Source organism: Aplidium turbinatum, chromosome 15, assembly GCF_918807975.1.
Source record: "Aplidium turbinatum chromosome 15, kaAplTurb1.1, whole genome shotgun sequence".
Lineage (NCBI taxonomy): Eukaryota > Metazoa > Chordata > Ascidiacea > Aplousobranchia > Polyclinidae > Aplidium > Aplidium turbinatum.
This window is the reverse complement of record NC_137486.1, coordinates 6,992,906-7,013,361: the sequence shown is the minus strand read 5'-3', so window position 1 is coordinate 7,013,361 and position 20,456 is coordinate 6,992,906. Positions and strand designations below refer to the sequence as shown.

The 20,456-nt window shown below is 35.1% G+C and overlaps 1 protein-coding gene across 5 annotated transcripts; it reads left to right on the top strand.

The window, feature by feature from the left end:
* The first annotated feature begins 406 nt into the window (after positions 1-406).
* LOC145784584 (4-galactosyl-N-acetylglucosaminide 3-alpha-L-fucosyltransferase FUT6-like) lies at positions 407-13,656 on the top strand. 5 transcript variants are annotated; one of them, XM_082596436.1, is made up of 9 exons: positions 407-546; positions 4,454-4,616; positions 5,656-5,955; positions 6,852-6,968; positions 7,217-7,348; positions 9,887-10,057; positions 10,889-11,074; positions 12,118-12,279; positions 12,523-13,656. In XM_082596436.1, exons 3-9 carry the CDS (start codon positions 5,735-5,737, stop codon positions 13,016-13,018), a joined length of 1,485 nt encoding a protein of 494 aa, XP_082452562.1. In that variant the 5' UTR covers positions 407-546; positions 4,454-4,616; positions 5,656-5,734; the 3' UTR covers positions 13,019-13,656. The 5 variants fall into 5 exon arrangements, with proteins under 5 accessions (XP_082452562.1, XP_082452561.1, XP_082452565.1 ...); XM_082596435.1 differs by having other exon boundaries at positions 4,454-4,737; XM_082596437.1 differs by lacking the exon at positions 4,454-4,616 and having other exon boundaries at positions 448-546.
* Positions 13,657-20,456: the final 6,800 nt, after the last annotated feature.

The window sequence follows — 20,456 nt, the reverse complement described above, 5'->3', positions numbered from 1 at the left end:
AGGCTATGTTAATTGAGTTTCAGGCAAAATTTAGGTAGGGGTCAGCAGAATTAATAATTTGTCTAACGCGGTCCGAGACAACAAAAAGGTTGGGAACCACTGATCTACAGCTATGCCGGCCTTACACTTAGATTGGAGGTGGTCGTAATAATTGTGGCCTCTGTCTTGCTAAAAAACTGGCCATTTTTTAAAGGTCGATTGTAACCACCTTCTGAACAAACGTTCTGAGCTGCAGGGTAAATGACGTCATCGCAACAAATTTAAACTCGAATACTTCAAAATAAATTTTATTTGATTTCTACAGGTTACCATATCTTTGTTTCTTTTTTCTTCTTTGTGACGTCACAAGTGCTGGTATCAATCTGCTTGGTTTCCGTTTGGACGTCTTAATTGAGGTTTTTGTGGTAACCGATTGAGATTGGTTGCACCCAACTGGTAAAATAAATTATTATGATCAGAAATGAAATCTACTCCAAAAAATGCTTTTCTTAATTTTTGAAAAACAAACTAATGCCGTATTTCACAAATGGCTAAGAAGACACATAGGTGAGTTGCTAAGCTTTGATCAAATTAATTCATGCTTTTACAACAAACAATGATAGCAAACAGACCAACAAGGGCGTGACGATATACGCAAACGAATGCCCAAGCCCACGATAAAGAAATTGGACCTGAGTTTATATTAAAGAGACCGACGTATTAATGTTTGCGCGCCAAACATTTATCCTGTAATCGATTGGAAAGTTAAAAGCAAAGGTGTAAGCTTTGTTCTGGGTAAGATAGGTTTTTTGTATACTTTTGTTCTGTTTCTATAGGCGCTTAGTGTTACCTTTTCAAATACGAGGAAAACAAACGAGTTCTCAAATAAAGGTCATTGTACAAATGTCATATCTGCCGATTTCGTAGCAACACTTTTGTTTGTGGCCTATTATTATCGTTTTGAATGCAGAATATGCCTGCTATAGATGTTACCAAACAGTATTAGTTGTGAACCTAGTCGTAACAACTAGATGTCTAAGCTATGTTCAATAGCCTACATCTCAACAAACTAGTTAGCTACTATTTTGGAAGATTTTAATCGACTGCTCCAGAATTTTTCGGAAATTTTTGTCGTACCGGTAACTAAATGTACCAAAAGCTCTGAGTGCAGTGTCTGTATTTTTCGATTTAATAGTTACACAATGCAACAGCGTACCGTATTGTGATTATCTTTTTACAATAGATTGTGGGTGGTGATGTGAGTGTAGACCAGGAGTCTCAAACTCAAAGTGCTCTAAAGGCTAAATAAATGCCGCATGCGTCCCACGGGTCACATATTTGAGACCCCTGGTGCAGACCTACAGTATATGTAGTAACATGGTAGAACAACACTGCCAATGCATTGCAGCCTTATAATATTTTTATACAAATGAGTTTACGAGAACTTTCGGTATGTTTGATTAAGAAAAGATAACCTTTTTATACTTTTCAATAGAATTTTGGTTTAAAATTGTTTTACATTGGCTTTGTTATTTCATCCATGTGCTAATACAGTGGTTTTCAAAATTTTTTGATGTAGCCTATTCCTCCATTTAATTATTTTGAAGATTTTCAATCCGTTTTTATTATCTACAGGCAGAGATGGGCATGATCTTGATTTTGAAGATCCCAAATGATCTTGATCTTAAAGAACAATAAGATCAAGATCACTTTAGAATTCAAGAAAATTAAAAAAAAAATTGTGCAGCTTTTTGTCAGGTTACCTCATGGATATCGTTTGATGTAGTCAACTCTTTTCGTTGCTATATTTGCTATAATTGACGTCTTATCGGTTAAAGCTCAGACTTTATACTTTTTGTCATTGTAACCAATATTTTTTCGTATTGTTGATGTTTCCTGGTTAGGCTTATGATAATATTTTGCTGTTTGCTTTCAGCTTAACTGAAGATGATCTAGCTGCTAGCTGATCGAAATCGATTTTTAGCTATTTATAATTGGACTGACTCGTGTGAAAATAAATTCGTTTGCATCACTTTAGAATGGAAGATTACTTACAAAATAGAGGCACTTTTTAGAACTCGTGCTGTACAAAGTAAATAGCGGTAATTACTAACATTAAGCCGTTGTTAATATGATATGTGTCCAAGAAAAGTCGATTTGAATTAATAATAATTTTGGCAGTGTTGCCATTTCTAAATTTAAAAAGTTTTTTGAATAGCCCCCAACAAATAAGTCAACTTCCGCATGTAGCCTATACTTTATGTTGAGTTATAAAAAAAAATGATTCAATTTTGTTCACAATTCTGTTTTGTGAGTTCTAAAAAAATTTTTGCTTTCTTCAAACCCATTTTGGATGTTTAAAAAGTTTTAAATGGCGGTGCTAAAAAAAACCGGACTCTAAAGCCGACTTCGTTCATGTAAAGTGGTTTGTTGCAGCAAATCAATCAGACTAATCATTGTTTTAGGCCTGAGTATAAACAAATATATTCAATGTGAAAACATCTCTATTTTGAGTAACTTTTGTATTTTTGGAGCAGTTTATCTAAACGCAGACATCTGAACGCTTTTGATAGCAGACAACAGCATCAAGGATGCCAGATAGGTAAATGGTGGAATAAACATTGATATCATCTAGTGAAAATTGAAAATACTTGATAACACGAATAAAGCTTCCAATACGAACCAGGCAAAAATTTGGTAAAAGAATGATGCAGTTTAAATTTTTTTTTGAAATAAAAAGCATAAAACTAATCGCAAATTTTGTGACTTTTTCAGTACGGTGTTGTAATTAATCACAGCTTTGGGTATGACGCTGCGATTCTACGCAAACTAAGACAACGCTTGATAGGCCTAATAGCAATCATTCACTAACTTATTACAATTCTTAGGCTAGCGATCGAGTAGTTAAAAACACTTAGCAATACCAACTACCTTAACCCAGGTTGCTTACAGTAAAATTCGTTTTCTTAACAACATCATTGATCAAAAACTTCATTTTGTTAAGTTTAGAAAAAGTGATCTTGATCTTCAAGATCACGAAAACTGGTGATTTTTCCCGTCTCTGTCTACAGCCTGATGGCAAAAAAAAACAGGATTCCAAACATACTGATGCCGATAGTCCAGTTTTTTGGTTAATCTGATAATAAAGAGTTTAGTTAATTATTTGACTATTTACTCCAAAAATGGGACTCCTATCAGCATCCTTATTCTTGGAATCCTTTCTTTTGTACAGTAAGTTTAAACTGACACAGAAAGATATGCGTTAAGTATCTCGCATATGAATGAAATAGCTAAAGTGTTGTTTGTAGTAATTACTCAGCTCATGTGTTCTACGTCAAACTACTGTTGCAGTCACGCTTCTGCGTCTATAGATAGCCCATTCCACTATAGTTGCGCTATGAGTTGCCACAAAAAAAATGTGAAAGAAACAGTTTGTTTTAAATTATACGGTTCTTTGGACTATAAAGCTTCTTTTTTTCATACCTAAAATGTATCCTCTTCGTGATAAAAATTAGTCTTCAGCCTGCGACGCCCCCCTTTCTCTCCAAAACGTGCAAACCTGAACAAAACTGTTAGTAGAGAGTCAGATTCAGATTCGTTTTTATTTTTTTACTGTAGTATAGGCCTACCACAGCATGTATATACACCAGTTTAGTTAGACAGATATACGCATCAATCTAGATATAAAAACTGTTTAAAACTTTCCCAAATTGTACAGTATAATGTGGCGTAAGTAATTGACAATGCCAATGACAACTCAAAACAAAAAAAGGATTTGTTGTTGTATTCTGGCTTGCCAGTAAGTAAGTAGGATACCAGTAATTGTCTTGGCGAAAACACAGCTACATGCATTTGAAGGGTGTTAAACGGTTCGTTTGGTTTGGTCATTGCATCAGCGCTCTTACCACTCAACTACAAAAATACTCATAAGTTATAGAATAACTCAACAGTTAACATTCTTCTCCTGAAAACATGAAAATTCTCCCTCCCCGGTTGGAACCCAGTGATTTAAGGGCACGTTTCGCAAAGAGCGTCATTTTTTTATTTGAACAAACAAAATTGCTGTAGCTTAGACTACAGTGTTTACTTATAAGGTCATACTGACGCTAACCGGCAAAATCTTTTTGAGTGCAAGTATTCCTGTAAGGGCTTTGGTGGAGATTTCGCACTCTGTTGTACCACAGACATATAAAACTTAATTAAACAATAAATACTATTAATACTAAAATTAGTGCTCAATGCTAAGCAAAAAGCGAAACAGAGCAAATTAAATCAAATATAGCTTAGTTATTTGTCTCTAAACCCTAAAATTTAATGATTAAGGTCAATGGGTTAGATAGGAAATATAAAAAAAGAAAGCGAAACTTAATTAAATTTGATTGTGACTTCTAGTTGTCACTTTCTTTGTTTAGTTGTCAAGGTTACATGTCAAGAGTTGTATCGGCGTTGCTCATCGTCATGTTTTATTTTACAGGTCAAGCACTTATCCAATTCATCTATTAAAAAAGACTGAAATATGTTGCTTTCTTTGTTGAAGACGCCTTTCTTGCAATAATTGTGCTACTATCGACTGTAGTGGAAGGCTTTGTTAGGTCGTCATCCACTTTCAAAACAAGGAAAAGTCACCGATCTGTTTGGTGACGGCTTTATTCGTTTCGGTGACCGTTAAGCGATGACCATCAACGACTATCGTTTAGTAAACAAAGCACCCAATCCCATGAAAAACAATTTTCTTTTTTCTCGATCCTATTTTTAACTGTGCGCTTACATTACGCAGAGTTTGTATGATACTTTGTTTGGCTGGATTAGGCTGCTATAGAATTATAATAACTATCAAATGAAATCCCAATGAGATCTTGTTTTTAAAACGAATTTTGTTCATGTAAGGATTTTGTAAACTAAGTTAATACAAGGTCTTTGTTCATATGATAAATCAGACATAGTTAAAGCGAAAACACATTAGTTGTTTTTGATGTTTCACTAACGTTTTCACACCAAGAGATTGCATATCCTCTGGACGAATGATGTAGATCGTAAGACATCAAATTTTGAAAATCTTCCAACTCAATGAAATTTAGAAAAGTTTTTTAAATTTAATTCAACTAAGCGTTGGCTTTACTGACATTCACAAACTTTTTTGACTTTTGATATTTGCCAATTCCGGCAGATTCGGTGCATAAGATAAATTTCCAATTTAATATTTGAAGACTGGTATTTGCAGCTTGATTTAACATGTGTAGGCTACAGTAAAAAGTCTGAACATTTTTTATTTGCGTTGGTACTCCCTCAAGAAAAAACGTATTATATTTACTTGATAATAAAATAGCCCAACGATATTTTTGCTACATACTAGACGACCCTGCAATCAAAGGGTTTCTCGAACCAAACTACAGTGAATTCCTGTGCAACTCACTATTTGGATCACCACTTTAGATTCGAGGAACACTGCTCTGGGAATTTAATTTAGCTGAAGCGAACACACAGATGCTTTAAGACAAATTTGTTAAGTAGTTTTGTGTTATATCGTCCAAAAAAATACCCTTAACAATAAATTGATAATACAGCATTAAAGTTTAAACGATCAGGAAAAATTGTATGTCAACGTCATGTCTATAATATTGCTTTTTCTCGATTATAGTATTTACTGTAGGCCTATAACTTTTACTTTTGTATTAGGATTCGTGGCAGGGTGGTCTTATCTTGGATTCTAACGTTTCCATGCTAGCTGCTTATCACCTGTTTCTGAACCTTTACAATGTCAAGCAAACCTCACCATGGAAAAGATGTTGGAACAATTAGACACTTCTTCCATTTTTTGATACTTTGCACAGTCTTTACACTTATCACCATGAACCTACTTTGCAATATGGGTTCCTTTGCTACAAGAAACACTGTTTTACAAAGATTGTTTTCTATGATACAAAAGCAAAGTCAAATCAGCATAAACACCAACTACTTTGAATTTCGTCATTCTTCGTAAGTAGGCCTAGCTTGAAGATTGAATTCAAACAATTTTCTCACAAGTTCTTAGGCTATGCAGCAACGAATGTAAATCGTAAATTGTGTTTCAGTATTATTACTGCTGTACTAAAGAATTTGAGTTGTTTTTTCTCAAGCTGTGTATTTTCAATCAAAACCTCAAGAGAGAAAGCTGAAAGCATATTATTGTGTTAAACAATTTGATTTGCAATGTGAGATGCTAATTGTAAAATCATAATCATGAATTAGCTAGATTGGTACATATCCTTGATGGTTGGAGATCGCATTGTTTTTTCCAAACCGTAACGTTGAAGTAGGCTACTCAGGGCTGTTGAGAGCATGATTTGGGCGCGGTACCAATGACACTCTCAGGTCTCAAATTCAGACAAGTCTTAGAAAAACGCACTATGTAAAATGAATACGAGGTGATTTCTTCCAGTTCCCAGACCCTTTTGAGTGGTTGCGGGCCGCTAAATTACCTCATGCCATGATCGGAAAGAACCTTCTGGACCACCTCTCTACATTACTGAAAGGACTCCATTTACCATTGAAAGCTCATCTTAAAAGCAGGCATTGATATAGCCAACCGTTGTATGACAGTTACCATAATGCTTAAAAAACACTGAATGAAAATTTAAGACCGAAATTTGTTAAAATAATGTTTGTTTTAAAAAGAATTATTGGTTTACAAAAAAAAAATTATTTTAATAAAAAGATTTCTTTTAACACGCAATGCTGTATATTCCTAAATAAATATTTTATAAACATAAATATGCTATAGGACCATGGTAAGATAACCCCCTATTTCTATGCACAAAGAAAAAAATTCAAAGAACGAATACATCAACTTATACAGTATATTTATAACACAATGATTTTTCGTTTCTTTTTAGATTTTTCAGCAACTTGCAAGAGAAAAAAACGATCTTGTTGTGGTATATACCATTTCACGACATGACTATGGCTCTAGAGTTTGGTCAAGATGCCATAGAAAACGCTAGAGGTGGAATGTAAGTCCAAATCATTTCAACTTCAAATTGTGTATTTTAAAATGTAAGATATTATTATGGTCATAGAGCAACAAGTTTTACAAAATTGTATATTGTATAAGTTGTAAACATTAAAGCCAGCATCTTTGTCGGCTTGACCACACAAACACCTCAAATAGGCAAAAAAAGTAAGATGCCGTGATAATGCATTTTTGAGATACGTTTTTGAGAAAAGATAAATTATTTACATTATTGCGTTAACTTTGTAGTTACAGAATGAACAGTACTTCTTGTGGAAATTGTGTTATAACCTACGACAGAAGTAAACTTTCAAGCAGTGATGCGGTCGTGTTTCATGCCCCACAAACCGTGACGTCTGACCTTCCAGCTGCAGAAACTCGGTGAATGCCTAGTCATTATTGTTTCTAAGATCGATGATGATTTTCACTTTATTGTTGGTTTGTTAGTGAACAAAGCAAGAGTGCTAATATAATAACAACACTTACAGTTTAGAAATAAAAAATTATACATTGCTTTTTACTAATCTATAGCCTTATATATTTCTATGACAGGATTTGGCCGAGATGGCCTAGAATTTAGGTAGGTGTCAAACCGTTTCACCCCTCGGCCAACCCAAACGAGCCAGCTTGACAAATAAACTTTGTATGCTGCACACAAGCTAGCACAATAATGCATTTATAAACGTCGATTCATGCCAGTATCTTTGTCTGCTTGCATGCACAAACACATCTTCAAACGTCTGCATGACAAGACTTCCGCCAGGATGCGGTTGAAAAGTCCTACATATCGATGATATTATACTGCGTAAATGGTGCTTAGGCTGCTTACCTATTCTGGGGGATGAACACACCAAAAATATGTTCAAGTGCAAATGTTACTTTTTTTTACACACTTTTGGAAATAGGGTAATGACAGATTTTTCATAATTATGATTGTAACAAATAACACTCTTAGAAATTAGCCGACATAGCAACATGTCAGGCGTGTTCGAGTAGGCCGTGGTTGCGAAAACATAAGATCATAACCTACAAAAAGCCATACAAAACAATTATAAATGTTTGTAATATCAAGTTCAATAGGATTTAGCCTTATTTCTTCACCAATGGATGAACCACAGACTTCACTAGAGTTAGATTTCCAGATTAAAGAACTGAAGAAGAGCATTGAATTTATAAAACAAGGTAAATCTGCTGGATTAGATGGCATCCGAACAGAACAAATTAAACATTTCGGTACCATCACCTTCGGATAGCTGCTAAAACTTTATAATAACTTCCTCAGCTAACCGATTTCTTAAGCTATCGAGAAAAGCCAAAATTATTGCCTAGATGAAACCAGGAAAAGACAATACTGATCCTAAAAGCTTCGCCCTATATTTTTGCTGAGTCATTTGTTCAAGTTGTTTGAAAGGCTGATGTTTTAAACTGATTGAATCCTCTCATAGAAGACCGACTCATTAATCAACAAGCAGGTTTTCGACCAGATAAATCCCGCACAGGACAATTGAATCTGACTCAGCATATTATAGAAAATGAGTTTGAAGAGGGCTCCGTCTCTGGAGCTGTCTGTAGATCTTTCTACAGCATGAGATTGATGAGAATCACTGAGAATTTTCGATTCACTAAGCTGATACAATCGTTGCTCAGTAATCGCCGCTTCTATGTTTATTTTGTGGCAAAAATAGTAGATAAAGACAGCACAAAATGGTATTCCATAGGGGATTGTTTTAGCCCCCATCCTGTGCAACGTACTAACGACCAACCAATCCTTCCACGTAGAAGCTTCCTATACGCTGACGATCTGTGTATGACAACTCAACACAAACACTTTTCCACGGAGAGAGTACTCAGCAAAGCTCTGGACGGTCTGACAAAATACTAGGCCTACACGGAAAACCACCTGCGTGCCAACCCCAATAAAACCCACGTTTGTGCATTCCACCTTAGATCCCGAGATGCATCACGCCAACTAAACACTTCCTGGAATGGAGCCAAACTGGCACACTGTACCAGTCCCACATACCTCGATGTCAAACTAGATAGGTCCCTCACCTACAATTCCAATATCGAAAAAGTAAGAGCTAAGGTGGCTTCTCGAAATAATATGTTACAGAAACTAGAAAAGTCTGAATGGGGGGCCCTTCCGGATACATTGCGGTCAACTGCTTTAGCCTTATGCTATTCGGTTTGCAGAATATGCCTGCCCAGTTTTGAAACTCTCGGCAAGTGCCAAAAAAATCGATCGTATATTGAATCAAAGCTGCCGTTTGATTACAGGCTGTCCCAAACCAACCAACATCACGTCGCTGCACATTCTGTCTGGAATTGCTCCTTCCAACATTAGAACAAGCGTGACCAGCAGAAAAGAAAGATATTTTCAGGGCTTGGATTTGAGACACCCACTATACGACTAACCAGCACGCAAGCAATTGAAGTCAAGAAATAGTTTCCTTGCTGCAGTTTTCCCACTGAGTCAAGATGAGATCGCCGCTCATGTGCAGGTCCAAATGTGGAGAGAAGAGCTGGCAGCCGAGCTGACACCGGCCAATATTGAGATTTCTCCCACAGAAGGCTTCCTTCTGGAAAACGTGAACTCTGGAAGTATTGGCGATACCTCAATCGCTCATGAATTGGTATCGAAAGATGTAAGACGTTGATGCGACACTAGAGGTATTCCTTGAGAAGCACAAGCTATGAATGTGGACAGGAGAAAATGATGCTACATCTCCTCGAATGCCCTGTTCTAAAAGCAAGATGTTTCGCACAGCATTTAGCCGAGTTCGACGATAGAGCAAGAGCTTACATGATGCTCTGGGCTATGGCAATGTGACACACGATGAAGAAAAATACTACAGTTGCATGACTACTGTGGTAACTCAGATTAGTACTTTGTTATTTTATATTTTTGCTAAATTGCAGTCGCCCTGATCAACTGTTCGTTTGGTGGATTCAGGAGAGCAGTGGAAGATACCATTTTTCTTCTGGAAGTGGAAAGATGACGAACTTCTTCAATCAAACCATGACGGTTCGACGTTCATCTGATATTTACAGTCCTTACAGCAGTCTGTCAAATATATTAAAAATGCTTTGGTGAGCAGCTATCAAAATATCAGACATATTCGACTTTTGTTTTTGGTGATTTAACCTCAGATGTACATAAAATGTATTTCTTTTTACCTACAGTATTATCCTACCCCAACGGGAAACTGGCATAGCATTTCATCTCACAATTTTGTTTGATGTCCCCTACAGATTAACAGTGTTAATTATATAGCTGCTTGCTCAAGCGTACACTCTGAGAGAGGAACTAACGCGACTTGATCTTGAAGCTTCTCTTTATTCATATTGATCATGTCTAGAGTAAAGTTTAATGCGTCTGTAACCGTACACCAAATGAAATAGGGCATTCAAACAAAAAAAAGTGGTCAGCCATTTTACCACAGGACATAGTAAGGCTACTTTTCAAAACCAAACGCTTCTTGTGCTACGCATATTTCATCCGTATGAAATGTTTAGTTGGACATAACTATTTTTTCAAAATACAAAATTAAGCAAAAAGGTGGTAAATTCCACGAAATTGCAACAAGCTTATCTTAAGATTTTATAATCTACTTCTTTTGCAACTTAATAAGCTTCCACAACTCTAATTGAAATCGATTATGCAATTGAAGTTATGATAAATGAATTGTACGACATAACAAATCAGCTGAAAACTAACCTAGAATTATCTTATAAAAAGGCGTACGCGGGGAGCATTGGGCCATGGCCTCCTTTTCAGAAATGTTTTGAACATTTTTCAGTAACCTAACAGGCTATAAGATGTAAAACAGTTAGTCTTTATCAAAAAATGTCAAACTCATTCATTTCCTTTCGTCAATACAACCTCCAGCGTATGCCACAGATTTCATACTATTTTTGCAGGAACAAACAAAAAGGAAATGACTTCATGAAGAAATTTGCCATTCACAGAAAAGTTTCTTTGAGCAGTGACGATTATTTGCAAAATGCTTTAAACAATCTGCCAGCCAGGTCGCTTACAACAACGTTTTCAGAAATTCCCACCACAGTACTTTTGGATATCCATCCCCTTCTCAAAAAGAAAAACAGGTTTGTAAATACCATGCTACTAAATTTAATGAATGACAACTTATATAAAAGAACAAGGTCGTTATTCGAAACTGCATTTTGTACAAATTATTACGTTTGTAATAAAACCTGAGCACAGCTATTGCCCTTCTCACAACTAGTAGATTCCTCTTAAAAACTTTCTTCGATAAAATTTTAAACAAAAATCATTTTTGGTACATTTAAGTACTTTCCATAAACTGTCGTTTGCAAATAAGCATTCGTATCAGCGTTGCGCAAGCAATGGTGCCGAAGTTAGTTGAGGATTGGGGGGATAAATCAACATTTTATCAATTTTTAAACGATTTTGAACATTGGGGGATGCATATTTTTATACACAATTTTAGTGATACCGGTATTAGGTTTATTAAGCAATCACCGGACCTCGATAAATTAGCTTCAAGTTATACTTTTCTTCTTGTCCTCTTCTTCACTAGAATCACCGCACTTAGTGCACTATAGGACAAAGTCACTAGTAGGGAAACTGAAAACAATCGAAGCTAGAGAAGAACATTTGCAAATTCAACACAAAAATAATAACTTTCAAACACATTACAAGAACTTGTTATAACCGATCATATTGCGTCTTACGGTAGTGCGCATTGAAAACTCATTGGCAATGTCATTTATTTCGAATATTTTGGTAAACAATTACAAACAATCATAGCATTCAACCTTTCCTGTCCCAAAGTATTTCTCAGACAGTTTTTCAATCTGCGAAGATTGGAAAACGACCTTTCACAGGGCAGTAGGGCTTACTTGGCAAACTATTGAGTATTTGAGAATAGAGAGGTTTCAGTCGTCTTTCACCACGAAAAGCACTTCGCTTGCAATTCCGATATTTGAACTTCTGAAATAATTTTAAAAAAACAACAGGTACAGAATATCGCTAAAGTAATTGGAACTTTTAAAATAAATACTAGTACCAGATTTATTTTAAAGGTACGGATTCCCATCTGTATTTTTTACCCTCACATTGTTCAAGATAATTTTTAGCTCTAATGAACAAATATTCTATGTTGCAGAAAAGCAGCTTGGATTGTAAGCAATTGCGGATCACGAAAGCGATTCAATTATTATAATAAGTTAACAGCAGCTGGATTGAAATCTGATTTATTTGGAAGTTGTGGTCAAGCATTTCCTATAAAATCAAGATGGGATCCTGCGTTCTATGAAGTTTTAAGCAGGTAACATCTTCAATAGTTTAAGAATGAAATCAAAATAAAAGTTTCTTGAACAGGACTTGAAACACACTTTGTCTCTTTTTGAAATACACTAATTTGTGACGTTAAAGGGTTCGTTAAGTGACATCAAAAGAAAACAATTTGGCATGGTCAGCTTGCATAAAGTAGCCTACGCAGTTCAAAGTTTGCTTGACAAAAAACAGTTCAACGTGTTTGTACGCTTTCTAAAAGCTGTGACGTGTTTAGATACAAATTTTACTTGGCTTTCGAGAACAGTTATCATTGTGAAGATTATTTCACTGAGAAACTTTGGTACAACTCGTTGTACAGTGGAGCGGTGCCAATCATATTTGGACCTCACAAAGATGATGTAGCTGCAGTGCTACCCCAAAAATCGTACATTCATACTGAAGAGTATAAAACAGTACAAGACTTAGTAAACTATCTTCATTATTTGGATCAGAATGTTACTGCTTACTCTGAGTATTTGGAATGGAGATCTTGGATCAAGTATTTAGATGAAAATGGAGAGTTTCATCCGCAAAATATTCAAAACAAAGCAATTGACAATTTAGATATTTCCGACCAGACGTTACAGCTTTTAAATAACTTTGCAGCGAAATTACCAACTGGATTTTGTAGTTTGTGCAAAACAATTCACAAAAGTAATCAACTTACTAATATGATACCTCATGTTGGGGAATGGTTCTCCCAAGACCGGCGAAAATGTGAAAAAGGTTAATTTTCCTTTTCTTTCCACTCCTTTGCTAAATGCTTTGTTCTTATCTTTGTTTATCACCTCACCATCAATTCTTCAAAATATTTTTGCAGTGCTTTTGTTTCTTTCTTTTCGTTCTCTGCTGCTTTCAATCATACTGCTTGATACGGATCATCATACCAGAAAAAAAAACACAAATTTATTTTGATACAAACATTTTCACACATATAAAACTAAAGCATTTCACTACGCAGTTTGCACTTAGCCTTCAACATACTTCACAGCAGCACAAACGTGGATCTTGGTTTTTGATGTTAAGTTTTCGCACAAATGAACAAGAATTATTTACCATTATCCAGAAATGTCTTAAATCTTGGATGCTGTTTTTTTTATTTTAAAACAATATGGGTATGATTTTTCTTTTATTCTTTATCGTATTTGGGATGTTTAGCATGAGTGATTGTTGTTTTTCTTATGGCGGTTCTATTCATCTATTTTTTTTTGTTGATGATTATAAGATTTTAAATCATATTTCAGTGTACCGGTATAAGTTCACAATAATATTTTTTCTTCGATGTTGTTGGTATGAATCATTGTAAATTTACGATTATCATTCAGTTCTTCTGATCTGTACATGCTGTATAATTATATGCGTCTCTGGACCTCTCGAGTTTTTTCGCTCCACTCTCAATTAAGAAAATAGGCGGATTAAGCAGCTTAATCTGCGGATTATTTTCCCTGTGCATCAACTGCAATAAAATGATCACAATTCCGAAGTGCTGATTGGAAATGACCGATATGTTACAATATAAAAAATACTTGTAAATTTTTGTCCGATCTTGCAGCCTCGGTGTGCATGTATTTACAAGGACACTTTTTTCTCCTTTTTCTTGATCTTCTTCAAAACAGTAAATTATACCAATCTTGCACATATTTTGATCTAAATATGCAATATTCTTTAAATGTATGTTAGAAATAAAGGCACATTAAATCAAGATTTCTTTTCAAATGTTTTATTTTAATTGTCATATGTTTGCGAATGTCATTAGATCTATTATTTACTATTTTTTAAACGGAATGTTTATTTAAAAAGTTTTCTGCAGTCTACATATGTCACGTTTGTCGTCATATAGCTGTCGGTATGTACCGGGGCTGCACAAAAATGACCAAACGTCTTTATCTCTTGTTACTTTATTTTTTTCTACAGTGTATGACCTACAGTAATTGCACAGTATCAAAATCAATCTGTTTATTTTGTTTCTGCATTGTATTAACCCTATCTGTAGCGACACGGGGCTTTATGAGGACGCCCCACTCTAGTAGTGAAATATTTCCCAGAAGAAAATATGCTAGAAATGTGAAATTTCTTGACTTTTAGTTTTTATTCATTGTGAATTTTCTATACCTAAACTGGTCATTTTTCTACCTTCCTGCCCTTCACAATAAGCATTTCGTCTCAGGCGACTAGACATTTTCGTGTAATGGTATAAGTGTGGTAATTATATTATATGTTAATGTTAGTGCAATATAAATGGTAGTGCAATTACTTTGAAATGTAGAAACGTTCAAAAATGCCTTATATTAATGAGTACAAGTAATTTTTTGTTTGGTTTAGTTATAATTCAAAAATTTCAATTTTGAAGCTATTTTTGAGAAATTAGAATAAAAACCGACTTGCTGATGTTTTTTCATCTCAAACACTTTATTTCAATAAATTTGTTGAGTAAAAATTTAATTTCTATACGCACAATACACATGGCTATTACCTTGTAAAATATTTTGGTTCTATGATTTTCATAGCTCCGGTTATTAGGGATTAATTAACACAGGGCCAAGATAGCCCGTAACGTGCTTTCCGCGTACGAAAACAGCTCGTATTAAGATAGGGTTAAGGCTACAAATTTACTGTACTATTGAAGTGTTTTCTTTGCCGCTGTTATCTTTAAACAACCTTTGTTTTCACCTCAAAACTACCTTTAAAATTATGTTTATCACAAATTAGTATAACATTAATGATTGTATAATGTATATTTTATAGCTGCAGGAAAGTAAAACATTTTAAGAGGGCGACAAAATCTACCTAAATTTTGTCTTTACAAATATATTTTCAAAAACGCAACATTACTCATAATCTCTAAGGGAATATAAAGTCTTATACAGGGGTTGACAACCTTTTCAGGTAAAAGAGCCATGAAAGGTGCATTTTTGAAAATGCATTTACGTGAAAGCCATATAATGTTGTAACACTTAATACAACTAACATATAGTGGTGAGTGATGAGTTGTACAAGTGGGGCTATGTGTTTATGTTTACTAAAGATGAGAAAAAACGGGGGTCTGAGGGACCGTTCCCGGAAATTTTTGAAAATTTTATTTAATTTGGTGCATTCTGAGCTGATTTTCATCTCTAGATTGTAATGAAAAGTTTCCGAGGCCAAAACAGAAACCTCATAAGGTTACCAGTACCCAGCAGGCTTTCAAAATTGTACCGATCAAGAAATGTAAGCCAGTATCCTAATGAATATCTGAAATTAGTTTACACCTGCTTACCAATAATTATAATTAATAATGCAGTTATTTATAAAAATCATTTGGGCAAAAATGTCCATTTATATGGAAAAATCAATTTTTATCAATTGTTTTCAACACTTTTCCAGTTTAGCAACTTTGTATAGTGTTGCATTTTGAAGTACATTAACATTTTTCTTAGAATGTAAAATGTAACATCATCAAATTTAGAAACTTTTGTATTTAGTAATGCAATTCGGGCTAAATGTTAAACGTCGATTTAGTATCTGCAGAAATTAAATGTAAAAGCCTATCTGTTATCCTACCTGTGAAGAAATGTAACCTACATGCTATTGAATAAGCTTACCTCTATTCGCCAATTATGCTCTTTTACAGTTACTTTTTGCTAATGTTAAATCAAAACTTACCATTCTGCTCAAATTGTAGTACCAAATGGAAGAGTCTCCAAAATCGATGATGATACATTTTACATTGATTAGAAAACATCAATGTATCTGATAAATTATAACAATTATGAAAAGTTTGTATATTGGTAAGATGTCGAAACATCATTGTAAGTTTGATTTGCCCAAACAAGTTAATAACTAGACACTTTTGTCCAAACTCGCAACGTTTTTCGGTGGGGGAGCGACCGCCCATCTTGCTCTCCCCTCTCCAATCTCCTGTGGCTATATATATTTTGATTGGTGCAATTTTCGGAATCTTTTAACGCATAAACAACTACCTAGGCATGAGTAGGCAACATAAATTTCCAAATATTAACGAACGTGTGTTTAAAGCCAATGCAAGCTTTTTTCAACGTACAACGTCTGCAAATGTTAAACCAATGTAAAACAATCTGATTTGTTGTCTGGGATATGCTTTAAACCATCTTTTTCGCTTAGAGTTAAATTAACAGCTTTCAGTGGAAAAAATGATGAAATAATTCATGATGTTGTCAATGTGATGGACAATAAATATCAGAAAAAATGAAATATTAGCATTAAAACATATAATTGCAAAAGTTTGGTGCATATACTGTAATGTTGGATTCTAAGTAATCTTTTCACGTCAAGAGAAGAAATTGTGATAATGAAATAATGTTTAAAGTGTTGATTTGCATGTTATATCCTTTGTCGATTGGGAAGCGGTGGAATGGGATAGCGCAGCGGATAAGATGTTCGTTTTCCAATCATGCAATCTTGGTTCGACTCCGAAGTTCAGCTGTTTGTTGAAAAACACTGTTCACCTCTACCTAGAGTGTGACTAATTGGGTGGGCGTAGTTGCTGAAGGAAAGGCGGCCGAGAGAAAGAACTGGCCACCTTACTCTCGTTAGTGTCGAAGGCTTTTCATCTCCCAATGCTTGGATCAATATGGGACTCACCCACTTAATCCATTGTCGATTGTCATTTTATGGCATTTTTTTATTTGTATTTTTTAGTTTATATTTTTAGAAAAATATCGCCTGCCATTACAAAACTAATGGTAACTTTGAGAATAACAGCCTCAAATCAGCTAAAAAATATTTTTTGATTTTACTTCAGACTCGTTTCACATTTTGTAGATTTGTAAATTTTGTCGATGTTTAGCCTATTATTTTATAGGCTATCTGTGCTGTGATTATCTATAAAGATTGATCAAAGGTCATTCACTTTGGTAACAAAGACGGCTGAGTCCGTTCTTTAAGATGCAACCAAAAACATGAGAGTATAGATTGTTTCAATGCCGCACTAACATCTCGCATGCCACATGGAAATTAACTGGGTATAATTATGTAGCTTGTAGTCAAACTTGCTTTAATTTACCTCGAATTCTGATGTAACAAGGTCAAATAGACCAGATAAAATAAAATTTAAACTTTAAATGAATAGGGCCTACAACAACCCTGATATGTTAACTAATACTGCCTTTGTAGCAAAAAGCAATCGGTTTACAATTGACTCAAGGGAAAATAATCTTTGCCTGACAAATTTTTCATTATTGATGTTCTTATCAACTTTGAAGAATTAAATCTAGCGTAGTCTCCAAGGTTGAAACTGTTAAATCCTGACAGTCGCTGAAACTACCTCCAGCAAAACATGTCTTTCATTAGATACATCTCCGCTAATTAGTTTAAACATAATAAACAAATAGACAGCGATAGACACGTGTTTCGCCCATGAGGCTGGGCTCATCAGTATCGCACCGTATTCTTGCCACTTGAGTAATCGACCGCCGCTTTACCAGTCAGTTTAACTCTTATCTTTGTGGAAAGAAAGAGCCAACAAAACCAGCAGGTGCCAGGGGTAGGTCAATGTGAAGAAAGGCGTTCTTAAAACTTCGTTCGTTAAACTTAAACGTTTAATTGGAGGTCTCAATGGCTGGCGTGGAAGCTACACCGTTCTGGTTAGCGAAGCTACACTGCAGCTCGCTGTGCTAGTGAGTAATCAGCCTTGTGCTGATAGCCGGGAAGAACGCCTTTCTTCACATTGACCTACCCCTGGCACCTGCTGGTTTTGTTGGCTCTTTCTTTCCACAAAGATAAGAGTTAAACTGACTGGTAAAGCGGCGGTCGATTACTCAAGTGGCAAGAATACGGTGTGATACTGATGAGCCCAGCCTCATGGGCGAAACACGTGTCTATCGCTGTCTATTCGATGCTACAATCGGCTGCCAAAATAACTTAAACGTTTAATTGGAGGTCTCAATGGCTGGCGTGGAAGCTACACCGTTCTGGTTAGCGAAGCGTCACTGCAGCTCGCTGTGCTAGTGAGTAATCAGCCTTGTGCTGATAGCCGGGAAGAACGCCTTTCTTCACATAATAAACAAACATAACTCATCAACAACACTACATTTAACATTATAAAAACAAAAAACAACAAGCTAACGTTTTCGGTTAATTATTCAGCCCTTTTCAAGCCTATAAGAAAAATATTTTTAAAAGAAATACTAAAGAATAATACACTATCACAGCAAAAGTATGGTCAAATCGAAACATTTGAGAAACTTGCTTAACTTGCATTTTGAGAAACTATAGCTCACACAAAATGATAACTGAAAAAATACGCATCACAACGGGTCAAGTATTTGAGAAGTGAAATAAATTAATTGTTCAGAAAAGGACTCAAGCAGATTACGCAAGATGAACAGAAGCACAACACGAGGTAGTGGCACAAACAAAGTAAAAATAAGAGAAACACAAGACGTGACAATTCAATCAAAAACTGTTAAAATGTTTGATTGAATTGTCACGTCTTTGTAAAAATTTTCTCGTTAACAGAGCCATGTACCATGCGATTAAATCAGATCTGTTGCAACGGATAATAAAAAAATTCGAGTTCATAAATTAATTGGTTGTAACAATCTTCTTGGAAACTGACAGTTTTACGCAACCCACTTGTAGAGAGGCTTTGAACCACTGACAGAACTCCAGCGGTGGGAACCGGTTCGAACAGAACGAACCGCTAATTCAAATTTGCACAAACGGCTTTTTAAAAATAAAAAAATCGCTGAACCGGTCCCAGACCAACTTTTTTGAGTAGACTTTACATGGTCACCGTATTTATGGTTGCCAGATATGGCTAATTTTAGTCCAAGCAAACCGGTTGCTATCTGGATTGAAACCCACTACCGCTTAGGTCTGGTCACTGGACTGAAACGTTTAAATTTCTATAGTTTCAGTTTGTTGTTCAAGCATTGTTGTTTGTAAATTAATTCATCCAGTCCGTGGGCTCCATTGAAAGCAGATATATTCTTGAAATAAATTTCCCAAATGCATAACCGCTAGACTTAAGCCAGAGTTGCTTGATTTTGCTGATTTGTTGTTATTCAAATTGTACGCAATTTTAGGCTACTGAAATATTAGGCCATTGAGTAAATGCAATGGTGAGCTTTTAACCGCAAAGTTATTGTTGAGGAACTATGAAATTGCTTAAGACAGGTTGTTTGTTCACAATTACCATCGTCATTGTTTTTTCAATTAATGAAATTAAAAAATATATTGTTGTCATGTTGAGATAAATGTATCTATATGTATCTATAATGTACCTTTAATGTATCTATATTGAGATAAATGTATCTCAACATGGCTACCTGGAGATGCAGCCTGATTTGTCACATTTTTCAGATATTTAGTGTCTGACTGAAATTTTTGAAGATTAAATCACTTTTTATTGACTGGTAATGATATAAAAGTTTTTTGTTGTCTTGGGGAAGAATCGAGGTCGATAGCAGTTACATAGCATCTGCAGACAACAGCTCTAGATATTTTCTAGGTATTTAGACTCGTTAATTAGTTTCAATACAGTTAACTACGTATGTAATTTTGAAATTGATGCGCTTCTCCACAACGACCACCAAGACAAGTGTGCTGTAAGCAGAAATGGTCAAGATCACCAGTTTACAGTAAATGGAAAAGATCTGCGACTTAGCCTACAGCCAATCCATTATGGACGCATTAAGCTTATATTCAGATGAAAGGTGGTTTATCTGATGCAATTGATATAAAACGTGGAGTTTGTCAGAAATGTTACTATCTCCATGCCTCTTTAACTTGTACAGTAAAATGATTTTCAGACAGGTTAATGGCATAGGAGGTAAAAACGCATCCAACCTGCGATATGCGGATTATAGGATAATGCCTTGGCCGAATCAGAAGACGCTCTTCCAATAATTAACTTATAGGAAAAGTTAACATTTCTGGAAAAGAATACAACATAGAAATTAACACAAAACAGACGAAAACGATGTTTATTACAAGAAAAGAAATGCACCAAGTTTAAATATTGTAGGCCTACTATTGACGGAATGATGGTCGAACAAGTCCAAAGCTTTATGCTACTTCATTACTTATTAGGGACACACAGTAACTGAAAATGGCAGATGCGATAGGGATATATTGAGACGAATATAAATATCAAAAACAACTTTGTAAAAATCAAAAAGACAAACAATACGTAAAATCAATATCAACACT